The sequence below is a fragment of the Erythrolamprus reginae genome, chromosome 3 (genome assembly GCF_031021105.1).
Source record: "Erythrolamprus reginae isolate rEryReg1 chromosome 3, rEryReg1.hap1, whole genome shotgun sequence".
NCBI classification, from domain to species: Eukaryota; Metazoa; Chordata; class Lepidosauria; order Squamata; family Dipsadidae; genus Erythrolamprus; species Erythrolamprus reginae.
In genome coordinates, this window is record NC_091952.1 from 41301336 (window position 1) to 41323741 (window position 22406).

General features: G+C 37.2%; 1 protein-coding gene across 2 annotated transcripts in view; it reads right to left on the reverse strand.

Moving 5' to 3' along the window:
- The window catches only part of ACSS2 (acyl-CoA synthetase short chain family member 2), a 76921-nt gene that overhangs the window by 36637 nt on the left and 17878 nt on the right, over positions 1 to 22406 (reverse strand). For both annotated transcript variants that reach the window (XM_070744896.1, XM_070744895.1), the window contains exons 3-7: positions 16078 to 16169; positions 6233 to 6336; positions 4558 to 4630; positions 2977 to 3052; positions 1403 to 1517 (exon numbers count right to left, since the gene is read on the reverse strand). In XM_070744896.1, the coding sequence (XP_070600997.1) occupies positions 1403 to 1517; positions 2977 to 3052; positions 4558 to 4630; positions 6233 to 6336; positions 16078 to 16169 (460 nt within the window). The remainder of the gene's footprint in view (positions 1 to 1402; positions 1518 to 2976; positions 3053 to 4557; positions 4631 to 6232; positions 6337 to 16077; positions 16170 to 22406) is intronic.

Below are 22406 nucleotides of genomic sequence, written 5' to 3' on the forward strand. Positions count from 1 at the left end.
CAACATTTAGATTTGGGGAATATTCATTTATGTGATTTCCTCCATCACTAATGAATTGTGATACAACCCAAATACTTATTAGCTTAGTGAGAACTAGGTAAAAGTCAACAATAAAACTTCTCATGTGACTGAAATATAAAAGTTCATAATTGCATGTTTAAAATAAGACACTAATTGCAATACTTGGGTTGCTTGGCTTATATGAATATTGCAAAAGATTGAGGTTATTTGATTGGGTAAGAAACGTCTCCAACAGAGAAAGTAACTTTAAATTCGTAGAAACAGACAACTCTTTTACTACTTTTGAGATGTGATAGGAGCAACTAGTTACTATTTATTAATAAAGCAGCACAAGATCAGGAATGGTAGTAAACAGATAAATTGATTAGTCTACAGGATGACATAGAATATATTTATATGATATATGTTTGAGAACAAGCAGAGCTAAGTCCTCAAAGATATCAAAAAGGCAAATAATGTCAATGGTTTTACTAACTAATATATGGTGGAATTTTAACCCCAGAGTTCCCAGCCAACATGGCAATTTTGGAAGTTGTAGCACTAGATTGGAGAATGCTTGGTTTAATGGATTTTTGGATGCTGAATTTAAAATATGTCTTATTTCCAGTAGTAGCAAAAAAGCTGTGCAAACATAAACAGGAAAGATTCTGAATTGCCATTCACATACCATTGTACTTTTTCTCCTTAAACTTGGAAAAGTGACTTTCCTTGATTAAAAAAGGGAAATACCCTAAAAGGAATAAAGTACATAGACTAGTAACTACAGCTTGCCATCGGCAAGCCTAAGTGTGTTGAGGAAAATAGCCTGTCTCCCAGTCTGGATCTAAAATACCCTGGGCGAATGTTCACAGACTTTAATTTTATCATACCAATAAGTTGGTGAATTCTCGCTGTTTAAAAAAAATACCAGGAAATAAATGTAACATGTTTTTAGATATTTAGTAAAAATGGTTTTCTATACATGCTATAGTGATAATTTAATTTTAAAGAGTTTTAGACTGAAGAGGGGGGAGGAGAGGAAAAACAAAATATAACTTTCAATTTTTGTTAACCGTTTTTGTTATATGTTACAGACCACATGTACTTACCTTGAAAACACTATATAAAAATGAAAGGACAAATATTGCCTTCTGTGATCATTCATTATCACAAAGATATCCCACTGGCAACAGAAAGGTTATCTCCCCAACCCAGCTACCTGCAGTACCAAATTGCTCCTTAATTACCCAGTATAATGAACCACAACCTTGAGGGCAAAAATCTAAACTCCTTCCAGCATGATAGTTAGGATATGCAACCACTTTTCTTACAACAACTTTTCTCTACAACAAAAATGATGGCTCAGACCCCACAGATCCACCATGTTAACACAGTAACTCACTTGCACACTCTGACAGATCCTTTTCAGAGGTGGAGACTTGCTGCTTGCCCCATCTTGAACTAGTTCTTCTCTTCCTAGATGCTTAACCACAATACATCTTTGCAGAGGGTTACCCCTAAAAATGGAAAAAAGATGAATCCATGAGCATGAATCACTGGAAGAAAATCTTGAATATTCCTGATATTTCAGTTCAGTAAACAAGCTAAATTAAATAGGTAGAATGGTTTATATGGATAGCAACAATAAATAGTAATATTTAAAGAAACGGTAAGGTTCTACTCAGGGTGAAAGTCAGCAGATTCTGACAGGTTCTGGAGAACTGGTAGCGGAAATTTTGAGTAGTTCACAGAACTGGCAAGTACAACCTCCAGCTCGCCCCAGAATGGGGTGGGAATAGGGATTTTGCAGTATCCGGTACTTCCCCTGGAGTGGGATGGGAATGGAGATTTTGCAGTACACTTCTCCTCCCATGCCCACCATGCCCACCAAGCTACACCCACAGAACTGGTAGGGGAAAATTTGAATTTCAACCCTGGTTCTACTACTAAATACTTGAATTGTAGTTTTTTATCATATGTTGGAGAAAAATAAAATTTGTATTTGAAAAAAAAATGTATCCAATCTCATATTAAAGGGCAGGATTAATGAATTTTAATAAAAGGTGTTAGTACCCTTTAGCGACCTTTCACAGATTCCAAATCATCTTTGCGGGGGCTGCCTTATGAAGCCAACCCAGTTATGGGGGCTGCCTTATGAAGCCAACCCAGATATGACTGACTTTTATTGTCATTTCAAACTATTATTTTGGGAATATATTTTTGCATACATACGTACAGTAATACCTCGTCTTACGAATTTAATTGGTTCCGGAAGGAGGTTCGTAAGGCGAAAAGCTCGTAAGATGAAACAATGTTTCCCATAGGAAACAATGTAAAAGCAATTAATGCTTGCAAGGGGGAAAGAAATTGCAAAATGGTGCTCCGCTGGGCACCGCCGCCCGGCTGTCACCTTTTGAAACAGCCGGGGGGCTTCTCGGCGTTATCCCGAACCCGAACCCGAACTTTTGCCAAACTTTGGGTGGGTTCATAAGGCGAAAAAAATTCATAAGAAGAGGCAAAAAATTTCCAAACCCCGGGTTCGTATCTCAAAATGTTCGTATCACGAGGAGTTCGTATCATGAGGTACCACTGTATATCTATATATTTTCACATTATGTAAGAAATTATGGAGAGAGGCTGAGAAGATAATTGAAGTAGGGCAGATTCTTATAAATGCCATTTCAACTCAGATTCCAAGAAACCTGGAAGCAGCATTCAAATCATTCCACAAGTCTATCTCTTAATGAACTCACAATAAATGAAGTTGGAAATTCTTTTAGACGTTTTCAAGATTCTGCATTTACTCAAGGCTAGCATTAAACTATCCTACTGAAATTTGTGCAATTCTTGCTTCCTTGATCTTCTATCTGGAATGCTAGGGCATTTTTAAAGCTACAGTACATGCTTTTCTTATTCCTAAGGAAACAAATATATCACAAATTCCCTTCACTGAAAAGAATATTTGAATTTACTTACTTAGCTTTACACTTCTGTAAGGCTTCATCAGCTATCTGCTTCAAGTTAATCAGCTTATCACCTCTATAAAAGGCATCTAAAACAACAAGTAAATCATTAAAGTGGCTCATCAGAAAAGGCCAGGCCCTTGAAGGTTGTCCATCATAAAGGAGGGACAGAATAGTTTAAAGTAAAAGAGAGAACAATTGATTTATGAGCAGGGGTGGCGCAGCAGGTAGAGTGCTGTACTGGAGGCCACTGAAGCTGACTGTAGATCTGAAGGTCAGCGGTTCAAATCTCATCACCGGCTCAAGGTTGACTCAGCCTTCCATCCTTCCGAGGTGGGTAAAATGAGGACCCGGATTGTGGGGGCAATAGCCTAGCTCTGTTAAAAAGTGCTATTGCTAACATGTTGTAAGCCACCCTGAGTCTAAGGAGAAGGGCGGCATAAAAATCGAATAAATCGAATAAATAAATAAATTTAAGGGAAAGGCGGTACAGTAACAGCAGCAGTTTCTTCAAAATTCAGGGAATTTGAAATCTGGAGTAGGGTTAGATTAGGGAACAATGAGAACCAACTGGATGGTCTTTTGTCATATCTTAGTTCCTGTATTGGCATCCTCATTATTTCATGACAGAAATATCAGAAGTGAACAGAATAACAAAGTTGGAAGTCTTCTAGTCCAGGGGTCTCCAACCATGGCAACTTGAAGCCTAGCGGACTACAATGCCCACCTTCTGGAAAAAGAGAGAAGTTTGCTGAGAACGGGCTCCAGCACAAGTCCAAAAGCTTGAAAGACTAAATCTCTGGTCCCGGTAAGTAACTCAGATTGCAACATTATCCAGGGACATGTATATTTGTCTTCATTTGTAAAACATAATGAGTCTAATGGTTAAATGAAAGTAGATCTTATAAATCTGAAATTTATTTTATTACAGAAGGATCATCTAATAAAAGACATTAATTGAGCAAGCCATGAATTTTCAAATTTAAGGTCTGCTTTTTTTTTTTTTAATCAGAGCATTTTTCTGCTTAATGACAGTTAAGGAAATTAACTTCTTTTTAACAAATGTTTTGGACATTAGATCATAGCAACAAAACTTATGATGAATTAAAATGCTTAAAATTCCATATTACCAGGACACTGTTACATTGACAGTAGATTGATCAAACATAATCCTGAATGTTTTAACTTAGAATAGCTCCTTCTTTTGTTTCAAAGATGAAGAGTATAAAGAAGGGGTGTAAAACTCCATTTCACTGAGGGCGACTTGAGGGTCATGTTTGGCATGGCCAGCTAGATGTCCCTCATGTCGGGGTCTCCTGTGGTGGGTTGAGTGCTCTGCCAGTAAAAGTGAGCTCCCGAGCTCCATTTTCAGCTGCAACAGCCTCCTGCAGTCCTCTGCCAGTGAAAACGGATCTCGGGAGACCCATGTGAGGCCTTCTGAGCTCCATTTTTGCTGGTCCTTTGCTGTTTCCAGGCCAGATCTAAGCACCTTGAGTTTGACATCCCTAATATAAAGTTATCATTAATTATAAACCTAGTTGGGTTATGCTGATTATATACTAAAGAACGTACAGATCATCAAAAAGCTATTTACCTGCAGTTATGAGAAGCGAGCAGTTGGAATCTAGAATCCTCTCACAAAGAGATTCTGCTGAAAAGCCTGCAAACTGAAATCATAATCACAAATATAACTACGGAAGAGCAATAGGCACAACGATGCCAACTTGAACTATTTTGAATAGGATTTCTGACTGTGAGTAGCAATAATGCAGATAAAAATGTTTTTAACTAATTAGTTAAAAAGTAGTTGAAAATTCTGTTTTATAATACAGCAGAATTCCTTAGAAGAAAATTTATTTATTTATTTATTGGATTTGTATGCCGCCCCTCTCCGCAGACTCGGGGCGGCTAACAACAGTGATAAAAAACAGCATGTAACAATGCAATACTAAACAACTAAGAAACCCCTTATTATAAAACCAAACATACATACAAACATACCATGTGTAAATTGTAAGGCCTAGGGGGAAAGAATATCTCAGTTCCCCCATGCCTGATGGCAGAGGTGGGTTTTAAGAAGCCTACAAAAGGCAAGGAGGGTGGGGGCAATTCTAATCTCTGGAGGGAGTTGGTTCCAAAGGGACGGGGCCACCACAGAGAAGGCTCTTCCCCTGGGTCCCGCCAAACAACATTGTTTAGTTGACGGGACCCGGAGAAGGCCCACTCTGTGGGACCTAACTGGTCGCTGGGGTTCGTGCAGCAGAAGGCGGTCCCTGAGATAATCTGATCCGGTGCCATGAAGGGCTTTATAGGTCATAACCAACACTTTGAATTGTGACCAGAAACTGATCGGCAACCAATGCAGACTGCGGAGTGTTGGTGTAACATGGGCATATTTTGGGAAAGCCCATGACTGCTCTCACAGCTGCATTCTGCACGATCTGAAGTTTCCGAACACTTTTCAAAGGTAGCCCCATGTAGAGAGCGTTACAGTAGTCGAGCCTCGAGGTGATGAGGGAATGAGTGACTGTGACTTTGTTACAATCACTGAGAAATGCAATGCAGATAATTATAATCACAGATCATAGACATATTTCATTGAAACCTAGCGTGATCAAAATTGTTGCCTTTTTTCTAATGTATAAACATATTGTTGAGTTAAGGTTTAAGGATGTCCTTGGCTGACTACTAAATGAATTCAAAAAAATGGCATGGTTCCTTTCAGAAGAAGCCAACAAGTATAGCAACAGCACCCATGCTGGATTAGAAGACCTTTGCCTAATTCAGGTCCAAATACTGCAAACCTTTAATGCAAAGCATCACAACAAATAAGCACGCTGCTACAGACTGATACTTTGCAACTTGTCAGTATTCTGTTGAACTATTTAATGCAATGTTTTAGGTTAAACTCCTTTAAAACGTAGGGAGATTTTTTAAAAATTAAATTATTTAGGCCTGAGGTCCTCTTTGGAAAACAAAGTGATAAAGCAGCATCTGCTTAATCAAAAAGGGCATAGTGACATTTGAGAAAGTAACTCAAAATCACAGGGGCAAAAAAGCTAGCTTAGTTTAAATTGCTGCTTATATCATAGTTCATTTCAATTAGATTTTATTGTACAGTACCTGATCTGCAAAATACAGACAACCATTAGTTGGCAGCAAGAACTTTTTGTTGTTCATTTGTATTTGCAGACCACACACAATAGCCCTAATTTCAATTAGTAACTTGTAACCTTCCGTAAATGTTTTGGTTGAATAAATATTCCTACCACAATTGAATGAAGTGCTCCAATTCTGGCACAAGCTAGCATAGCAACCACCAGCTCAATTATCATTGGCATGTAGATGGAAACTGTGTCTCCTTTCTTCACACCTGTGAAGAAGGAAAAAAATCTCAGATCAGCCAACTAAAACAATTTTTCTTTTTCTTTTTTTGAAAAAAGTTTTATTAAATATTTACATTAAAATTACACAACAAAAGACAACATATTGACGATATGTACACATAAAACAAATATGAAAAAAGGAGAGAAAAGGATGGTATATCTGGGTTGCAAAAAATAAATTAAAATAAAATAAAATAAAATGAAAAGAAATTAGGAACCCCAAATCCAAATTTAGAGACAATAAATTTAAATATCATCAACAAATATTAACAAACTATAGCACCACTATACCATTGAAGAAAAAAGGATATATGATTGATATAATGATAAGGAGATTATAAGATTGTAATTATGTATTAAATGTATAACAATTGTAAAAAGGAAGATTTTCCTTTGTAAGTTAGATGTAAGCTGCACATAAATCACACTACTCTTCGAGTAGTGCCAATTGTAAATAATGATACCAAATATGTTATATATAAAGCAGAATGCTTTATTTTATTTTATTTTCTTATCTTCTTTTCCTTTTCGCTCTTTTTTTTTTCCCTCTCCTAAAACAATTTTTCAATCAACTACACAAAACATAATAATACCTGGAAAAAACAAATGAACTTATTGAGCAAATGAAGCAAATAAATGGTTAAATTAAGGATCTCAGAGTTAGAGAAGGCATCTTCGCTCTGATTTGAACTAAGCCAGCATCAAGATGAAATAAAGAAATGTTCAAAACACACCCTTAAAAAAGGAATCAAAATGCATAGCTGATTTCACAGTTTTATTTATTTCTTGCATTTCTTGTTTTTATAAATAACTCAAGGTTAGTTCACTACAGCAACTTTGTGAGGTGGATTGGAGAGAGAAGGAGTGATTGATTCAAAATTATCCAGCTGGTTTTCATGCCTAAAATGGGACTAATACCTGAGAGTCTCCCAATTTCTAGCCTGGGGTCTTAACCACAAGCCAAAATTGGATCTATAAATTACTGAGAAAACTAGTATCAAAAAAAAAGGAAGTGGAAGAAGCATATAAACTGCAGGAAGTTCAAATGCAAGTCTTGAATAAAATCGAAGGTACAGTGATACCTTGTCTTACAAACTTAATTGGTACCTGGACGAGGTTCTTAAGGTGAAAAGTTTGTAAGACGAAACAATGTTTCCCATAGGAATCAATGGAAAAGCGATTAATGCGTGCAAGCCCAAAATTCACCCCTTTTGCCAGCCGAAGCGCCTGTTTTTGCACTGCTGGGATTCCCCTGAGGCTCCCTTCCATGGGAAACCCCACCTCCGGACTTCTGTGTTTTTGCGATGCTGCAGGGGAATCCCAGCAGGGGAATCCCAGCATCGCAAAAACAAGCGCTTCGCTGGCAACGGAAGTCCGGAGGTGGGGAGCATCAGTGAAATCGCAAAAACACTGATGTCCTCAAAACCCCACCTCCGGACCTCTATGTTTTTGCGATGCTGCGATTTCACTGAGGCTCCCCTCGCTGGGAAACCCCACCTCCGGACTTCCGTTGCCAGCGAAGCGCCCATTTGTGTGCTGCTGGGATTCCTCTGCAGAATCACAAAAACATGGAAGTCCAGAGGTGGGGTTTCCCAGCGAGGGGAGCCTCAGGGGAATCCCAGCAGCGCAAAAACGGGCACTTCGCTGGCAACAGAAGTCCGGAGGCGGGGCATCCCAGCAGTGGTGGTGGGTTTGTAAAATGAAAATAGTATGTAAGAAGAGGCAAAAAAATCTTAAACCCCGGGTTTGTATCTCGAAAAGTTTGTATGACAAGGCGTTTGTAAGACGAGGTATCACTGTATATTAAAGAGAATGACTAGGAAGTAGAAATAAACTAAGAGGGTAAATAAAGCAGATTTCAACAGATTAAAAATAATTATACATATGAGGAATTTTACTCATATTAATAATATGTGAAATTTTATCAATAAAAGAATGAAAAAAGAGACTTGATGGAATGATGAAGTGAAAGCAGCTGCAGTTGAAGGAAACTGCACATAATACTTCGGCAAATATTTTTTTTATTTTTCTTTCCAATCATAAATACAATATAAAATACCATCAACATCAAATTGCATTACAATAATTATTTAGGATAAAATTCAAACAATAGAAGTCTGGAATGAAAGGTTTGGAAATGTGTATGAGAATGACAGTAATATAAGATGACCTTTATTGTTACTTTTTTCTGTACACTGGCACACATAAAAATGATATTCCATACATATACATAAACATATATACATATGCTGTATATATGTGTGTGTGTGTGTGTGTGTGTGTTTTCTGTTGAATCACCTGGTATACCCAAATATGGGGGGGAGCATACTGCTTCCTTTTGCCTTTCGGTCCCAATCCAGGGGCCATGCATGTAGTCACTTTCATGACAAACCATTTCTGCCACTGAGCCTGGGGAGCCCAGAGTGGGATGGAGTCCATTAAATGGCTCATGTGATCTGCTGTTGCCGGGGTGAGATGTAGGTGATTTTATTATATTGTATTAATTTATTTGATTCTTTTTTATTAGTTTTACTGTTTCAAATAAGGGTTTTATATTCTGTAAGCCACCTCAAGTGGCCATGTGCAAGTAGGGGGTAATATAAATTCAATAAAGAAAGAAAGAAAATGACACATGTTAAAATAGGAGTATGTTTTACTTATGGGGTAGCCTGAGAATGTTGGCAGAATTCTGCCTGAAAGGTGATAATGAATGAAACTCAGGAAGAGACTGTGACTTTATATTAAGTATGAAATTTGTAGATTAGCTTATCAACTTTGCTTTTCAACATGTCGTCGGGAAATAAATGAGGCAGTGTATTGTACATATATTGATTTAAAGAAAGTGCATGATAAAAAAAATAAATATGATTTATGGAATGCTTTGCGCAGGTATGGAGTTGGAATGCAGAAGAACCTATGTATGACGTGGGTAGACTAATGTGGAAATAATATGGATGATTAGTGAATGATTAACCCTAATCTTACTATTTAGGACAAGGATCAGATTTATGAATAAATGTATAAGACATATTTATGGTATTATGAGGAACGTGTCACTTGCAGAAATGAATGCACTTGTATTTTTGCATGCAATGAATGTTAGGTTGTATGATGCAATAAGAAGTATGGGTCTGAAAATGGAGGTATCTGAACCAAGCTAATTGTGTTTGAAAAGGAAAATGGAGTAAACTGTCATATATTTTATATAAATTAAAAAAAACCCGAGCAAGTAGATGAAAGTGTCTGCCTTCCCAAACAATTTACTAAAGATAGGAAAATGTTCATATGCAAATTCTGGCAGTAATGGATAGTAAAATGGTCTTCTGTGAGGAATTAATAGCAATAGAATAGAATAGAATTTTTATTGGCCAAGTGTGATTGGACACACAAGGAATTTGTCTTGGTGCATATGCTCTCAGCGTACATAAAATAAAATATACATTTGTCAAGAATCATGTGGTACAACACAATGATTGTCATAGGGGTCAAATAAGCAATGAAGAAGCAATATTAATAAAAAATCTTAGGATATAAGCAACAAGTTACAGTCATACAGTCAACATGGGAGGAAATGGGTGAAAGGAATGATGAGAAAAACTGGTAGAATAGAAATGCAGATTTAGTAGAAAGTCTGACAGTGTTGAGGGAATTATTTGTTTAGTAGAGTGATGGCGTTCGGAAAAAAACTGTTCTTGTAGATAGTAAGTAGACTTATACTGTATTTTGCTTTACAATGCTTTACAGCCCTTTCTAAGTTGTTTACAAAGTCAGCATATTGCCCCCAACATTTTGGGTCTTCATTTTACCGACCTCGAAAGGATGAGTCAACCTTGAGCCTGGTGAGATTTGAACTGCTATGCTACAGGCAGCTGACAAGCAGCAGAAGTAACCTGCAGTACTGCACTCTAACCACTGTGCTACCGTGCTTCTTCCATGCTAAAGTAAACTGTGATGAGTATGTTTTTGCCTTCTATGTTATATGAAAATGAGGGCTGAGTAATTCAAGGAGAAACCAGAGGTTTAAGGGGTTGAACAAAAACAAGCCGAATCAAGAATCAATGAATGTCGAAAGAATGTGGACTGAAGATAACAATGACCAACATGAAAGAGGAATATCGGTCTGATCATACTGAGAGAATAAATAAGGATCAAATCTTAATGTTAGAACTGGAAGCCATCTTTCATTTTTTTTGTATTCTGGCCTGCCACAGTTTCTACTGTGGGAAAATGGAAGGGAAGGCCACTGTGCCCCACAGCTGCAATGAAGTAACTGGGAGGTATCTTCAATTTTGGATGATGCCTGATTGGATCATGTGATGGACATGTGACTGCTGGGCAGGTACTTGAACTTTCATTTGGGTGGCGAAAATCTGCAAGCTTTCAGATTCGGGTTTTCCCAGATGTTGCCAATATGGTATCTCTAATAAATTGGAACTTTGAGGAACTTCTAGCCTTGGAGTTTAATTTCATTGGGGGCGTTTATTGGAACGCTGATACTTAAATTGTTTGGGCTACAAACATCTTCATATATTTGCTAGCTCTGTGCCAGATATTAAGCAGAACAACAGGTGAGAGTAATAATTCCAAACAGAGTTACTGCCTTCATGCATACTGCCTTACTCATCAGTATATTTCTATTCTATTACTAAGGAGTACTTTGGTATAACTGGTTAGGAATGTACTGCTTGAAAAATTTTAGGCTTCAATTAGGGTGAAAGAAAGTGATCAACATGTACAATATTTCCATAGTAAGCTGTGATATTCAGCATACCTCACAAGGGGAAGACACTCTGATTTATAAAATGTCTACAAACGTTAAAAATATATAAGTGTACAAAATCAGAAGAGAGGGGTGACAAGAAGGCCTATTCAAGTATTTCCCCTTCAAAATTATGCTCCTGGTTCTTAAATGTTTCAAATTAGACACAAAGAATGGACAGTTTCAATAAATACAGGAAATTGTTCATGGCATACATTTATTAAGAGCATGCAGGGAACCATCCCAGATGTGGAACGTTCTATAGATCCACAGGCCTGCTATAGCCTTATTGATTTTAAGGATAGAAACATAGAAGTCTGACGGCAGAAAAAGACCTCATGGTCCATCTAGTCTGCCCTTATACTATTTTCTGTATTCTATCTTAGGATGGATATACAGTATGTTTATCCCAGGCATGTTTAAATTCAGTTACTGTGGATTTATCCACCAAGTCTGCTGGAAGTTTGTTCCAAGGATCTACAGTGATCCCTCGATTAGTGCGGTCTCGATTAGTGCGAAACGCTATACCACGGTTTTTCAAAAAATAATACATTTAAAAATAGTCCGTGTTTTTTTTCCTACACCACGATTTTTCCCGCCCGATGACGTCATACGTCATCACCAAACTGACGTTGGAGGGAAGGAAGGAGGGAGGGAAGGAGGGAGGGAAGGAGGGAGGGAAGGAGGGAAGGAGGGAAGGAGGGAAGGAAGGAGGGAAGGAAGGAGGGAGGGAAGGAAGGAGGGAAGGAGGCGGGCATTCTAAACGCCGAGAAGCTGTTGCCGCCAGCGCTGCTGCAAGAGGACTCGTGCCCCAAGAAAGCCGGTGAGAGGGGCGAATCGGGCGGACGGGGGGTAGCGGCGAGGAGGCTGGAGGAGCTGGGTGGGTTGCCGACATTAAAAACAACCATTGCCAGCCTCCGCACTTTCGTCGCTCCCCGGCTCCACCATCTGCGCATGCGCGGCCATGGAAAAAGGGCGCGCATGCACAGATGGTGTTTTTACTTCCGCACCACTATACCGCGGAAAATCGATTAGTGCGGGAGGTCTTGGAACGTAACCCCCGCACTAATCGAGGGATCACTGTACTACTCTTTCAGTAAAATAATATTTTCTCATGTTGCTTTTGATCTTTCCCCCAACTAACTTCAGATTGTGTCCCCTTGTTCTTGTGTTCACTTTCCTATTAAAAACACATAAATAGTGACTGAATAAAACTAACCATTTGGAATAGGGTATGCACCTTCCATCTTCATTTAAAAAATCTACCTTTATTTTCCTTTTCTTTTCCAGGGGTGGGCTGCTCTTACCATGCTATTGATGCGATGCGTGCGCATCGCCATGTTTCCCCATGTGCATGGGTGGAAGAAAAAAATCACCAAAATCTCATGTGTGTGAGCATCCCCTTACAAGATTTTGTGTCCATACACATGCAAGGAAGCAAAAAAAGCGCAAAATTTTCACCCAAAAAAGATGGCGCGCATGACAGCCCGGCAAAGATGGTACCAGAACCATCATGTGCAAATTACGCAATCGGTGGGCAGCTACGGGAACAGCAGAATGGACCGTACCGTAGAAACTAACCAACCATTCTATGTACCTTGCAAAGATGTGGGAAACCTTATCTGACTGAATTCAAAAAGACATGTTAATACTGTTTCAAATGTGGACTCAAAAAGAATTGAGACAATGTGGCAAAGTTGTAGTTAAAACTTAACTTTTTTGTAACTTAACAAGAACAAGAGCAGAAATCTGGCTATTTAAAGAGCTACTGGTGTTATAAAAATTACAGTCTTAATTATGGCTGTAAAACCATCAAAATAAGGTTAATCATTATAATAAAAAATATGATCTGGATTGTAAGCATGGGACATTTCCAGTACACCCATAAAATCACCTTCTACTATAGAATATAAGTTAAATATTCAAATTCAGATTATCATCAGTAATGGATGGTAAGTATTAGAAGATAATATTTAAAGGGCAGACAACATAGAGAACTATGGAACATATCCTCCGTTAGTCCATTCCCATATGATCAGGAACCTAGTGGCACAGCCTCTGATTTTTCTTCCCAGGTAATATTGTTAATTTTGAGTGCATAACAAGATCACACTTAATAATTTCATTGTGGATGAGAGAACTGACCCAACATATAGAATAATGGAATTGCCGTGAACCTCAGAAGTCATCTAGTCTGACCTCCTGCTGAATGCTTAGACCACAATGTCAAACTCGATTTCACTGAGGGCCACATCAGGGTTGTGTTTGACATTGGGGGGCTGGGATGGGCGTGGCCAGGGTAGGCATCACAAACTCGTCATTGGTGTCAGGAGGTGCCTACGGTGGCCTCAGCACTCTGCCAATGAAAATGTAGCTTGGGAGCCCATTTTCACTGGCAGAGACACCACGGGGCAGTCTTTCGCTGTTTCCAGGCCCACAGAGCAGATCTAAACACCCTGTGGGTTGCATCCGGCCCACAGGCCTTAAGTTGGACACCCCCAGTCTAGACCATGCTAAATAATCTGGATGACATAGAGTTTGTCTTAAACTGTCCTTAACAGAGCCAGCTTTTTCACTGTAACATTAACCCAGAAGATAAGAATGCCAACTGCTTATCTCCAAACTAGAGCAGAGAAGCTAAACGGGGTTTTATTACACTGCTCAAAAAATATAGGGAACACTTAAACAACACAATATAACTTCAGGTAAATCAAACTTCTTTGAAATCAAACTGTCCATTTAGGAAGCAACACTGATTGACAATCAATTTCACATGCTGTTGTGCACATTCAACTTTGTACAAAGTACAAAGTGTTCAATGAGAATATTTCATTCATTCAGATCTAGGATGTGTTATTTGAGTGTTCCCTTTATTTTTTTGAGCAGTGTAGTTTTAAACTAACAAGACAGATGAAAATGCTGCTTGATATAGCAGCCACATTGCTATCCTGAAATTCTCTTTCATTATGCTCAGAGATGGCCTCTGAATGGTATTAGAAAACTCCAGAACTCTGATCTTGAAACTTCAACATTGAGACTGTTACCATTCTAGTAAGATAAGTCTGGAATTTCATAGCCTCCATGACAATCGTGGTTCTCTTCAATCAGAAACAAATAACAACTAAGTCCAGCCTATATTCTCAGTTTAATTTTTGCTTTGCAACATGAGAAGGATGACAGCCTAGATACTGGAATCACTGTGATCTACTGGTCAAATCATCACTTGTTAAACTTTTAACATCACCTCCATCGGGAACAGGTGAGGGCCCTTAAAAAAAGTTCTCTCCTAAAATGTACAGAACATGATGAGTTTTTTAAATGGGCTAGAAAAATGCTCTAGAGAATCCATAACCATTGATCCAATCAAAGCTCCCCTATGAAAAGTAACAGACTCAGTCCTCATTCTGGGTGGATGAAGTCAACTCATCCAGAATGCTGGCTCCACTCATAATGGAGAATATGAAGAGTTCTTCAAATGAGCTAGAAAAATGCACTAGAGACCATTGATCCAATCAAATCTCCCCTATGAAAAGAAGCTAAACTGGCTACTGACACGATTATACTTAAATCTCCTAATCACCATTGTGAAATCAGGCTTTCATAATGGTTTGATGGAGAGTTCTGGATGATGAAACTGGTCAGGAGATTAATAGAGTGCAAATGGTGTAAGGTCCAGAACATACTGACACAATACACGTTAGTTCACAAGTTGCTGAGTCTGCAGCCAAAGTTAGAAGGTGAGTAGCTACTTTTTAATGTCCATTGTATCTTCAAGTAGCATAGTTTTTAAGACAGTTAAGAACTTACAATGCTACCATTTGCTCTGGAAAATTTTACCTTAAAGCCCTCAGAGGCATGCTGTGACAAATTTGAGGGGCATTTTGAGAACACAATTCAAAGGTTTTTTAAAAGTAATTCTCACTTTTCCAGGTCTGAAAATGTGGACAAGAACATGGGTTCAAGATACCTAAGAGATTGTCTTCTGGACCCCTCACATCCTGGACATAAATTGTTTCAATTCAAAAGGTCACTAGAGAGCCCTGCACACCAAGACAACTAGACACAAGAACATTTTTTCCCGAATGCCATCACTCTGCTAAATAAATAATTCCCTCACCACTGCCAAATTATTCACTAAGGCTGCATTAACATTATTATTAGTTTTCTCATCGTTCCTATCACCCATCTCTTCCCACTAATGACTGTATGACTGTAACTTGCTGCTTGTATCCTTACAATTTATATTAATATGGATTGTTTCCTGATTGCTTATTTGACCCTATGACAGTTATTAAGTGTTGTATCCCATGATTCTTGACAAATGTATATTTTATTTTATGTACACTGAGAGCATATGCACCAAAGACAAAGTTCTTCAGGAGTTGGGCGGCATATAAATATGTTTAATAAATAAATAAATAAATTCCTTGCGTGTCCAATCACACTTGGCTAATAAAGAATTCCATTCTATTCATTCACTAAGATCACCAGGAAAGGATTAGATTTTTTTGTGCCAAAGCTAACAGTGTGTCATCATGCATGTTTTTCACAGGCAACCATTTTCTGTGATAGTACCTGTACTCTGTGATAGTACCTGTACTCTGAAATCTTCCTAACCCACCAAAACCAGAGAGGTCTCTATACCTGTGGTTGCATTGAAGATTTATCACATCTCTCAAGTCATTCTGAAAGAATGTTGGATTAATGCACTTGATTTGTTTCCTTTCTTCCTGGTGCTTTTTAAATGATATTGCTTTAATTTATAGTTTCATTTTAATTGTTTTCTGATTTATGGGAAACATATAAATAGAAACAAAAAATTGTGATAGCTATCTAAAGGTTGTGTCGCTTCCTCATAGCTGGGGAGGAAAATCATCAATTCACAGTTGGGGACAAGTGACTATCATTCTGGTCAAGGTCCAGAGCATCTTGCAACAAAAAGCATGTGAATTCCTACAACATCAGATACCTTGTTCCCGAAGAACATTGGCAAATTGGCAGACTTTGCTCAGCAATTCACTGTACGTAATTTTCATGGAATCTCCTGGTTCATTTCCTTCCCTATAGGAAAAGAAAAAAAGGTATATAAATGCAAAAAAATGTACATCAAATTTAAACCTCACTTTTTTTTTACTATAATCAAAAACTAATAAAATAATTTAAAGCAGGTTGGTGTGCTTAATATGGAAATAGAGAATGAATAGTTTAGAAAAACCGCAGCTTTGAAATAGTACAGTTAAAAAGTACACAAAACAAATCCTATCTGTAAAAGAAGACCTCAAAGCAATAGACAATTAGAGAACCACATATGTTCCAGTTTCCAAAGCATGCATTTGTACAGACATAATAAGATTTGTTGCTTTCTGACTGGTTGCAATTTATCAAAATGTTAGTTCACTGGTTTTAAATGGCAAGTTCCTAAATATGAGACGTCAAATGTTTAGGGAAAATTTTCTTTGTCTTTTCTTCCCTTTCTTTTTTCTTATTCAAAGAATGTGTTGGTACTGATGACATACATGCCTGGATAAAGGCTGGGAATATTTTAACATTACACCAAGGTGAATGTAAATAAATACATATTTACATGGAATCCTGTATAAACTAAAGAGGGAACTTCCAAATAGCCTTGCACAAAATTGCAAGCACATTTCTTAAGGAAACAAACAGCCCTGTAGGAACGTATGAAAAAATTAATTTGCTATTTTGTGTAAAGGTATCTGTCCTTAATTTGGGAATAGGAAACTGGCACCTTAAATCATATGGGAAAGGCATTATTCTATCCTATGTAGTAGCAGATGTTAGCTTAGCCTTCCAAACAATTTATACTGTTCTTCTATGAAAAAATAGCTTTGATTTCTAAATGAATGGCAGAAAATATTTATCAGTCAAACACAATTCTTTGTTCCAGATTGCCCATATGCAGGTGACAAACAGTATGAACCTTTGTGATTTTTATAAATTTATATGAAAGCATTTGGCTTTCTACCCATGCTCAGTCTAAATATCAAGTGGTCCTAAAATAACAAATATAGCCATAGTTACTTGAGTAGGATGCAGACTCTTATGAAGTGCTGAAGAGAAAGAACAGCAATCAGTCAGTAATTAAAACTGGCATATGTTTCTGCTTTGCAGATACAGCTAAGATCATGCCAACTGGCAAAATATGGGAATGCAGCCAAATTGTTAATGCATAGATTTAGGGCTTTTAAACTATTACATTTACTAAATATTACTTGTAATCATAGGTATCACTTAATTAACTCTTGACCAACTCAAACTCCTTCATCAGCTGCTAATGTCATGTCTGCATTAGGTGTTTATGTTCCTATAATTCTTAACAGAAATAAGTAACAGTTGGAGGAGGCAGAGCAGTCATAGAGTTTTGATAAGAAAAATCTATTTTTCAACACCATGCTGTGAAATTTCCTTTCACAGTTTACCCTTTTCCAAACCAAATTTATTACTAAAGATGTGTGTGCGTGTGCGTGTGTGTTTGTAGAGACTGACACTATTGTCCTAATTGCAACAGATAAAAAAATTACACAATAGCAATGTACTGTATGTTCCATGGTTTCAATGCTTAAGTCAATTTCTACATTTTAAGTATTTCCACAAATAACGTAAAATCGACACAAATTGAGCACTTGCTCAAAAGGATTAACCACAGCATTTTTTCTCAATAGATTGATAACTGTATAACATTTCAAAAGTTTATCTTCATTTGAAAGCACTACAATCATTTTGTATAAGTTTTCTCAAAAGACACCTTACAAAATAATACTATAGAGGGATATAGCATTGCTTCCAGCTGTACGGATTCAGCTCCAGTGATCTTAGAAGCCGATGTCTTAGAAGAACTTGAAAGATTAAAGATAAATAAGGCAATGGGTCCAGATGGCATCCATCCCAGAGTTCTTAAAGAACTCAGATCTGTCATTGCTACCCCCCTGACTGATTTGTTTAACCAATCCCTGTTAACAGGAGATGTTCCTGAGGATTGGAGAATGGCCAGTGTTGTGCCTATCCACAAGAAGGGCAGTAGAGAAGAAGCTGGAAACTACAGGCCAGTTAGCTTGACATCAGTTGTAGTTAAAATGATGGAGACTCTACTCAAAAAGAGGATAAATCAGCATCTAAAAAACAATAACTTATTGGACCCAAATCAGCATGGCTTTACTGAAGGCAAATCGTGTCAGACTAATCTCATTGAGTTCTTTGACTATGTCACAAAGGTGTTGGATCAAGGTGGTGCCGTGGATATTGCCTATCTGGACTTCAGCAAAGCCTTTGATACGGTTCCACATAAAGAGCTGATAGATAAATTAGTGAAGATTGGACTTAATCCCTGGATAGTTCAGTGGATTTCAAGCTGGCTGAAGCATAGACATCAGAGAGTTATTGTTAATGGCGAGTATTCTCAGCAGAGACAGGTTACAAGCGGTGTGCCACAAGGGTCTGTTCTGGGTCCTATTCTTTTTAATATGTTTGTGAGTGACATAGGGGAAGGTTTGGTAGGGAAGGTTTGCCTATTTGCCGATGACTCTAAAGTGTGCAATAGGGTTGATATTCCTGGAGGGGTCTGTAATATGGTAAATGATTTAGCGTTACTAGATAAATGGTCAAAGCAATGGAAACTGCAGTTTAATGTTTCCAAATGTAAAATAATGCACTTGGGGAAAAGGAATCCTAAATCTGAGTATTGCATTGGCAGTTCTGTGTTAGCAAAAACTTCAGAAGAGAAGGATTTAGGGGTAGTGATTTCTGACAGTCTCAAAATGGGTGAGCAGTGTGGTCGGGCGGTAGGAAAGGCAAGTAGGATGCTTGGCTGCATAGCTAGAGGTATAACAAGCAGGAAGAGGGAGATTGTGATCCCCTTATATAGAGCGCTGGTGAGACCACATTTGGAGTACTGTGTTCAGTTCTGGAGACCTCACCTACAAAAAGATATTGACAAAATTGAACGGGTCCAAAGACGGGCTACAAGAATGGTGGAAGGTCTGAAGTATAAAACATATCAGGAAAGACTTAATGAACTCAATCTGTATAGTCTGGAAGACAGAAGGAAAAGGGGGGACATGATCGAAACATTTAAATATGTTAAAGGGTTAAATAGGGTTCAGGAGGGAAGTGTTTTTAACAGGAAAGTGAACACAAGAACAAGGGGACACAATCTGAAGTTAGTTGGGGGAAAGATCAAAGGCAACATGAGAAAGTATTATTTTACTGAAAGAGTAGTAGATCCTTGGAACAAACTTCCAGCAGACGTGGTTGGTAAATCCACAGTAACCAAATTTAAACATGCCTGGGATAAACATATATCCATTGTAAGATAAAATACAGGAAATAGTAAAAGGGCAGACTAGATGGACCATGGGGTCTTTTTCTGCCGTCAGTCTTCTATGTTTCTATGTTTCTATGTTTCTATAATATAGGCAGTGTAGAATGTAATTGAAAAAGGTATTCATTCTTTGTTTTATTGTTTATATTTTATTTTTTATGATAAAACCATGAATTAATTTTTTTAAAAAAGAAAAAGATATTCTTTTTTGCCTACAGATAAAGACTTGGCACATGATATAAATTATTAAGGATACTGAAGGACATGTCAAAATTACAATAATACAAATTGTTTTCTTACGCTGAGCATAAACTAAAGTTACAGTCTTTCAAATACGGAATTCACAAAAGAAATCTGAACAAGAAAAAAGAACTCTGAATAAAGCCCAAATCTAAATGATGCATTTAACAACTCTGAATAAAGCCCAAATCTAAATGATGCATTTAAACAGAATCATTGATTTAGTTTTATAAGATGATCACAGCTAGTCAACTTGTCAAATGTAAAATTAGCTTAACTATCATTTATGAGAAGTCAATAACCTTTCAGCTGTTGTGAAAGATGGTGGCACAATATTCAGAACATGATGGAGGTTACTAAATTCTCTCTTGGCAAGATGGACAAAGGATAATGGTTGCATTCTGAAAGCCTGAACATCCCTAATATCAGCTTCAAAGGTAACTGAAGTGTTTCAGAATGGTTTGGCCTTCACTTATGATCTCCTACACACAATACAATATTAGCAAGTTCATGTTCATTTATTTACTTAAAGCTAAGGTAACAGATAGTAAAATACAAGACCAGCTTACGACTGAAGGCAGACCATGCAAAATTGAGCCCACTATTCTTTAACAGATAGCAAAAGTAATCCAAAGACCAAAGAATAAAATAAAAGCAATTCAGGTACTAGCAGCCACTGTTAAGGAAGAAGCAATTATGCTGTTCACAAATATATTATCTGTAAACTTTATTTCCCACAAACCTATACTGATAAGATATAGATATCACATTGTGGTATCAATATAGAAAGAGCATCAATATATATACCGAGGAAGAGATTGCTTATTAAATATAATAGGATGGGTTTACAAAAATATTATTTCTGATGTTTGGACCTATAAATACAAAAACACATTAATCAGCCATTCAGAGTCCACTACTATATAGCTGAGTGGCAAATAAATTTAAATAATAATTTGAAATTCTGGACATGATTAAATGTGAATGGAAATATTTTTGCTTTAAAAAAGTTACACCAATAATGTTAGAGATGTTGAAAGGGCATTTGACTCACAAAATCTTTTGCAATAAGTTTTCAACATATCCCATGAACAAGATTGGTTACTTTCTGTACTTCATTTTGCTATGTACTGTTTAGAACCGCAATCAGGTATTCTCAGAATTAGAACTTATATACCTGTTCTCGTTTTTCACAATTGTTACAAACTAAAAGGTGAATTGGAAAAATCAATGTTCAAGGCAGCATATTATGTGTGCTTTACACAATAATCACAATGACTATGTAGAATTCAAAACTGAGTTGACTCATTAAACTTAATGTGACTGAGCCAAACTCTGGGGGGGGGAAGGTCACACTGATTTAATAAACCACAGAGGGGTGCTACATTTATCTATCATCCAAAGTACTTCTTCCAGAATGATTTTGAAGCATACATATGTCCTTAGCAAATAGTCCTGGGGAAAAAGTTTCAAAAATTTCTGCAATGATCTCCTTATCCTTCATCTTAAAAACTGCATATTTTCTTCAATGCAAAGCCAACATTATTTTTTAATTAATCAGGGATCATATTGTAGATTTTTATTTAAAACAAATGCAAAACCTGCAGGCTTATATAGGCTCCACTTTTTGAATGAAAAGATGTAATGGAATTTAGAAACAATGGAAAGAGGAGACAAAGAAAGAAGTAGAAAAACAAGGATCCAAGAAACATAGAAACATAGAAGACTGACGGCAGAAAAAGACCTCATGGTCCATCTAGTCTGCCCTTATACTATTTCCTGTATTTTATCTTACAATGGATATATGTTTATCCCAGGCATGTTTAAATTCAGTTACTGTGGATTTAGTTTTAATTGAACAAGCAAATAAAAAATAAATTGTTTGGCTTTAGTGTTGGCCCGATTACTACAATTGTAACATTTTTAGGAAAATTAATGCAGGTTCTTGATACAGTAGTTATTTCAACAAATTAATTGGAGGAAAGATAACCTGAAACCTATCCCAGATTTACAAGCAACCTCATATGGCTCCACATGCCACCTTTGGCATGCATGCCATAGGTTCACTATCACTGGTATAGAGTCTACTGCTTGAGCAGGAGATTAGACTAGAAGACCGCCAAGATCCCTCCAATTCTGTAATTCTGTTATTTTGTTAAGTACAAAGTCACATAGTTTCCATACAGCCTTCACTGGTATTTTCAATGGCCCAGTGATGTTGTCTTTTCTCAGCAGCATTTTACCATGTTGTACAATATCATCAAAATAGAATTTAAAGTAGCCACTTTGTGCATCAAGAATTAGGACATCACCATTAGTCCTGCACAGTTAGCTTAATTAAAAACAATTCTGGATTAATGTTACAGTTTACAGGCAGGAAAGGCCGCCTAAAGCTTTTAAGCAAATTACAGTTCCTTCCCTTTCATTAATTTGCAATTCAAGCATTATCTGCAACATAAATTTGATTTAATCACTGAAAGAGAACTAAAGGCCTTTTCTATATTTCTTCCAGTTTCTCTTAAAAAATGCACACAAAGTCATAAAGTGCTGGGAATACTCACAGGTCCCATTTGTGTATTATAAAATCTGATTAACTGCAGTATGGCACAGGTATAAATTTATAAACATCAGAGATCATGTGCAAATGGTATTTTCTGAAATTAAACTAGCAAAAAAACATAGATAAACCCTTCTTCCATTCTCATCTAGGCCACCAAATC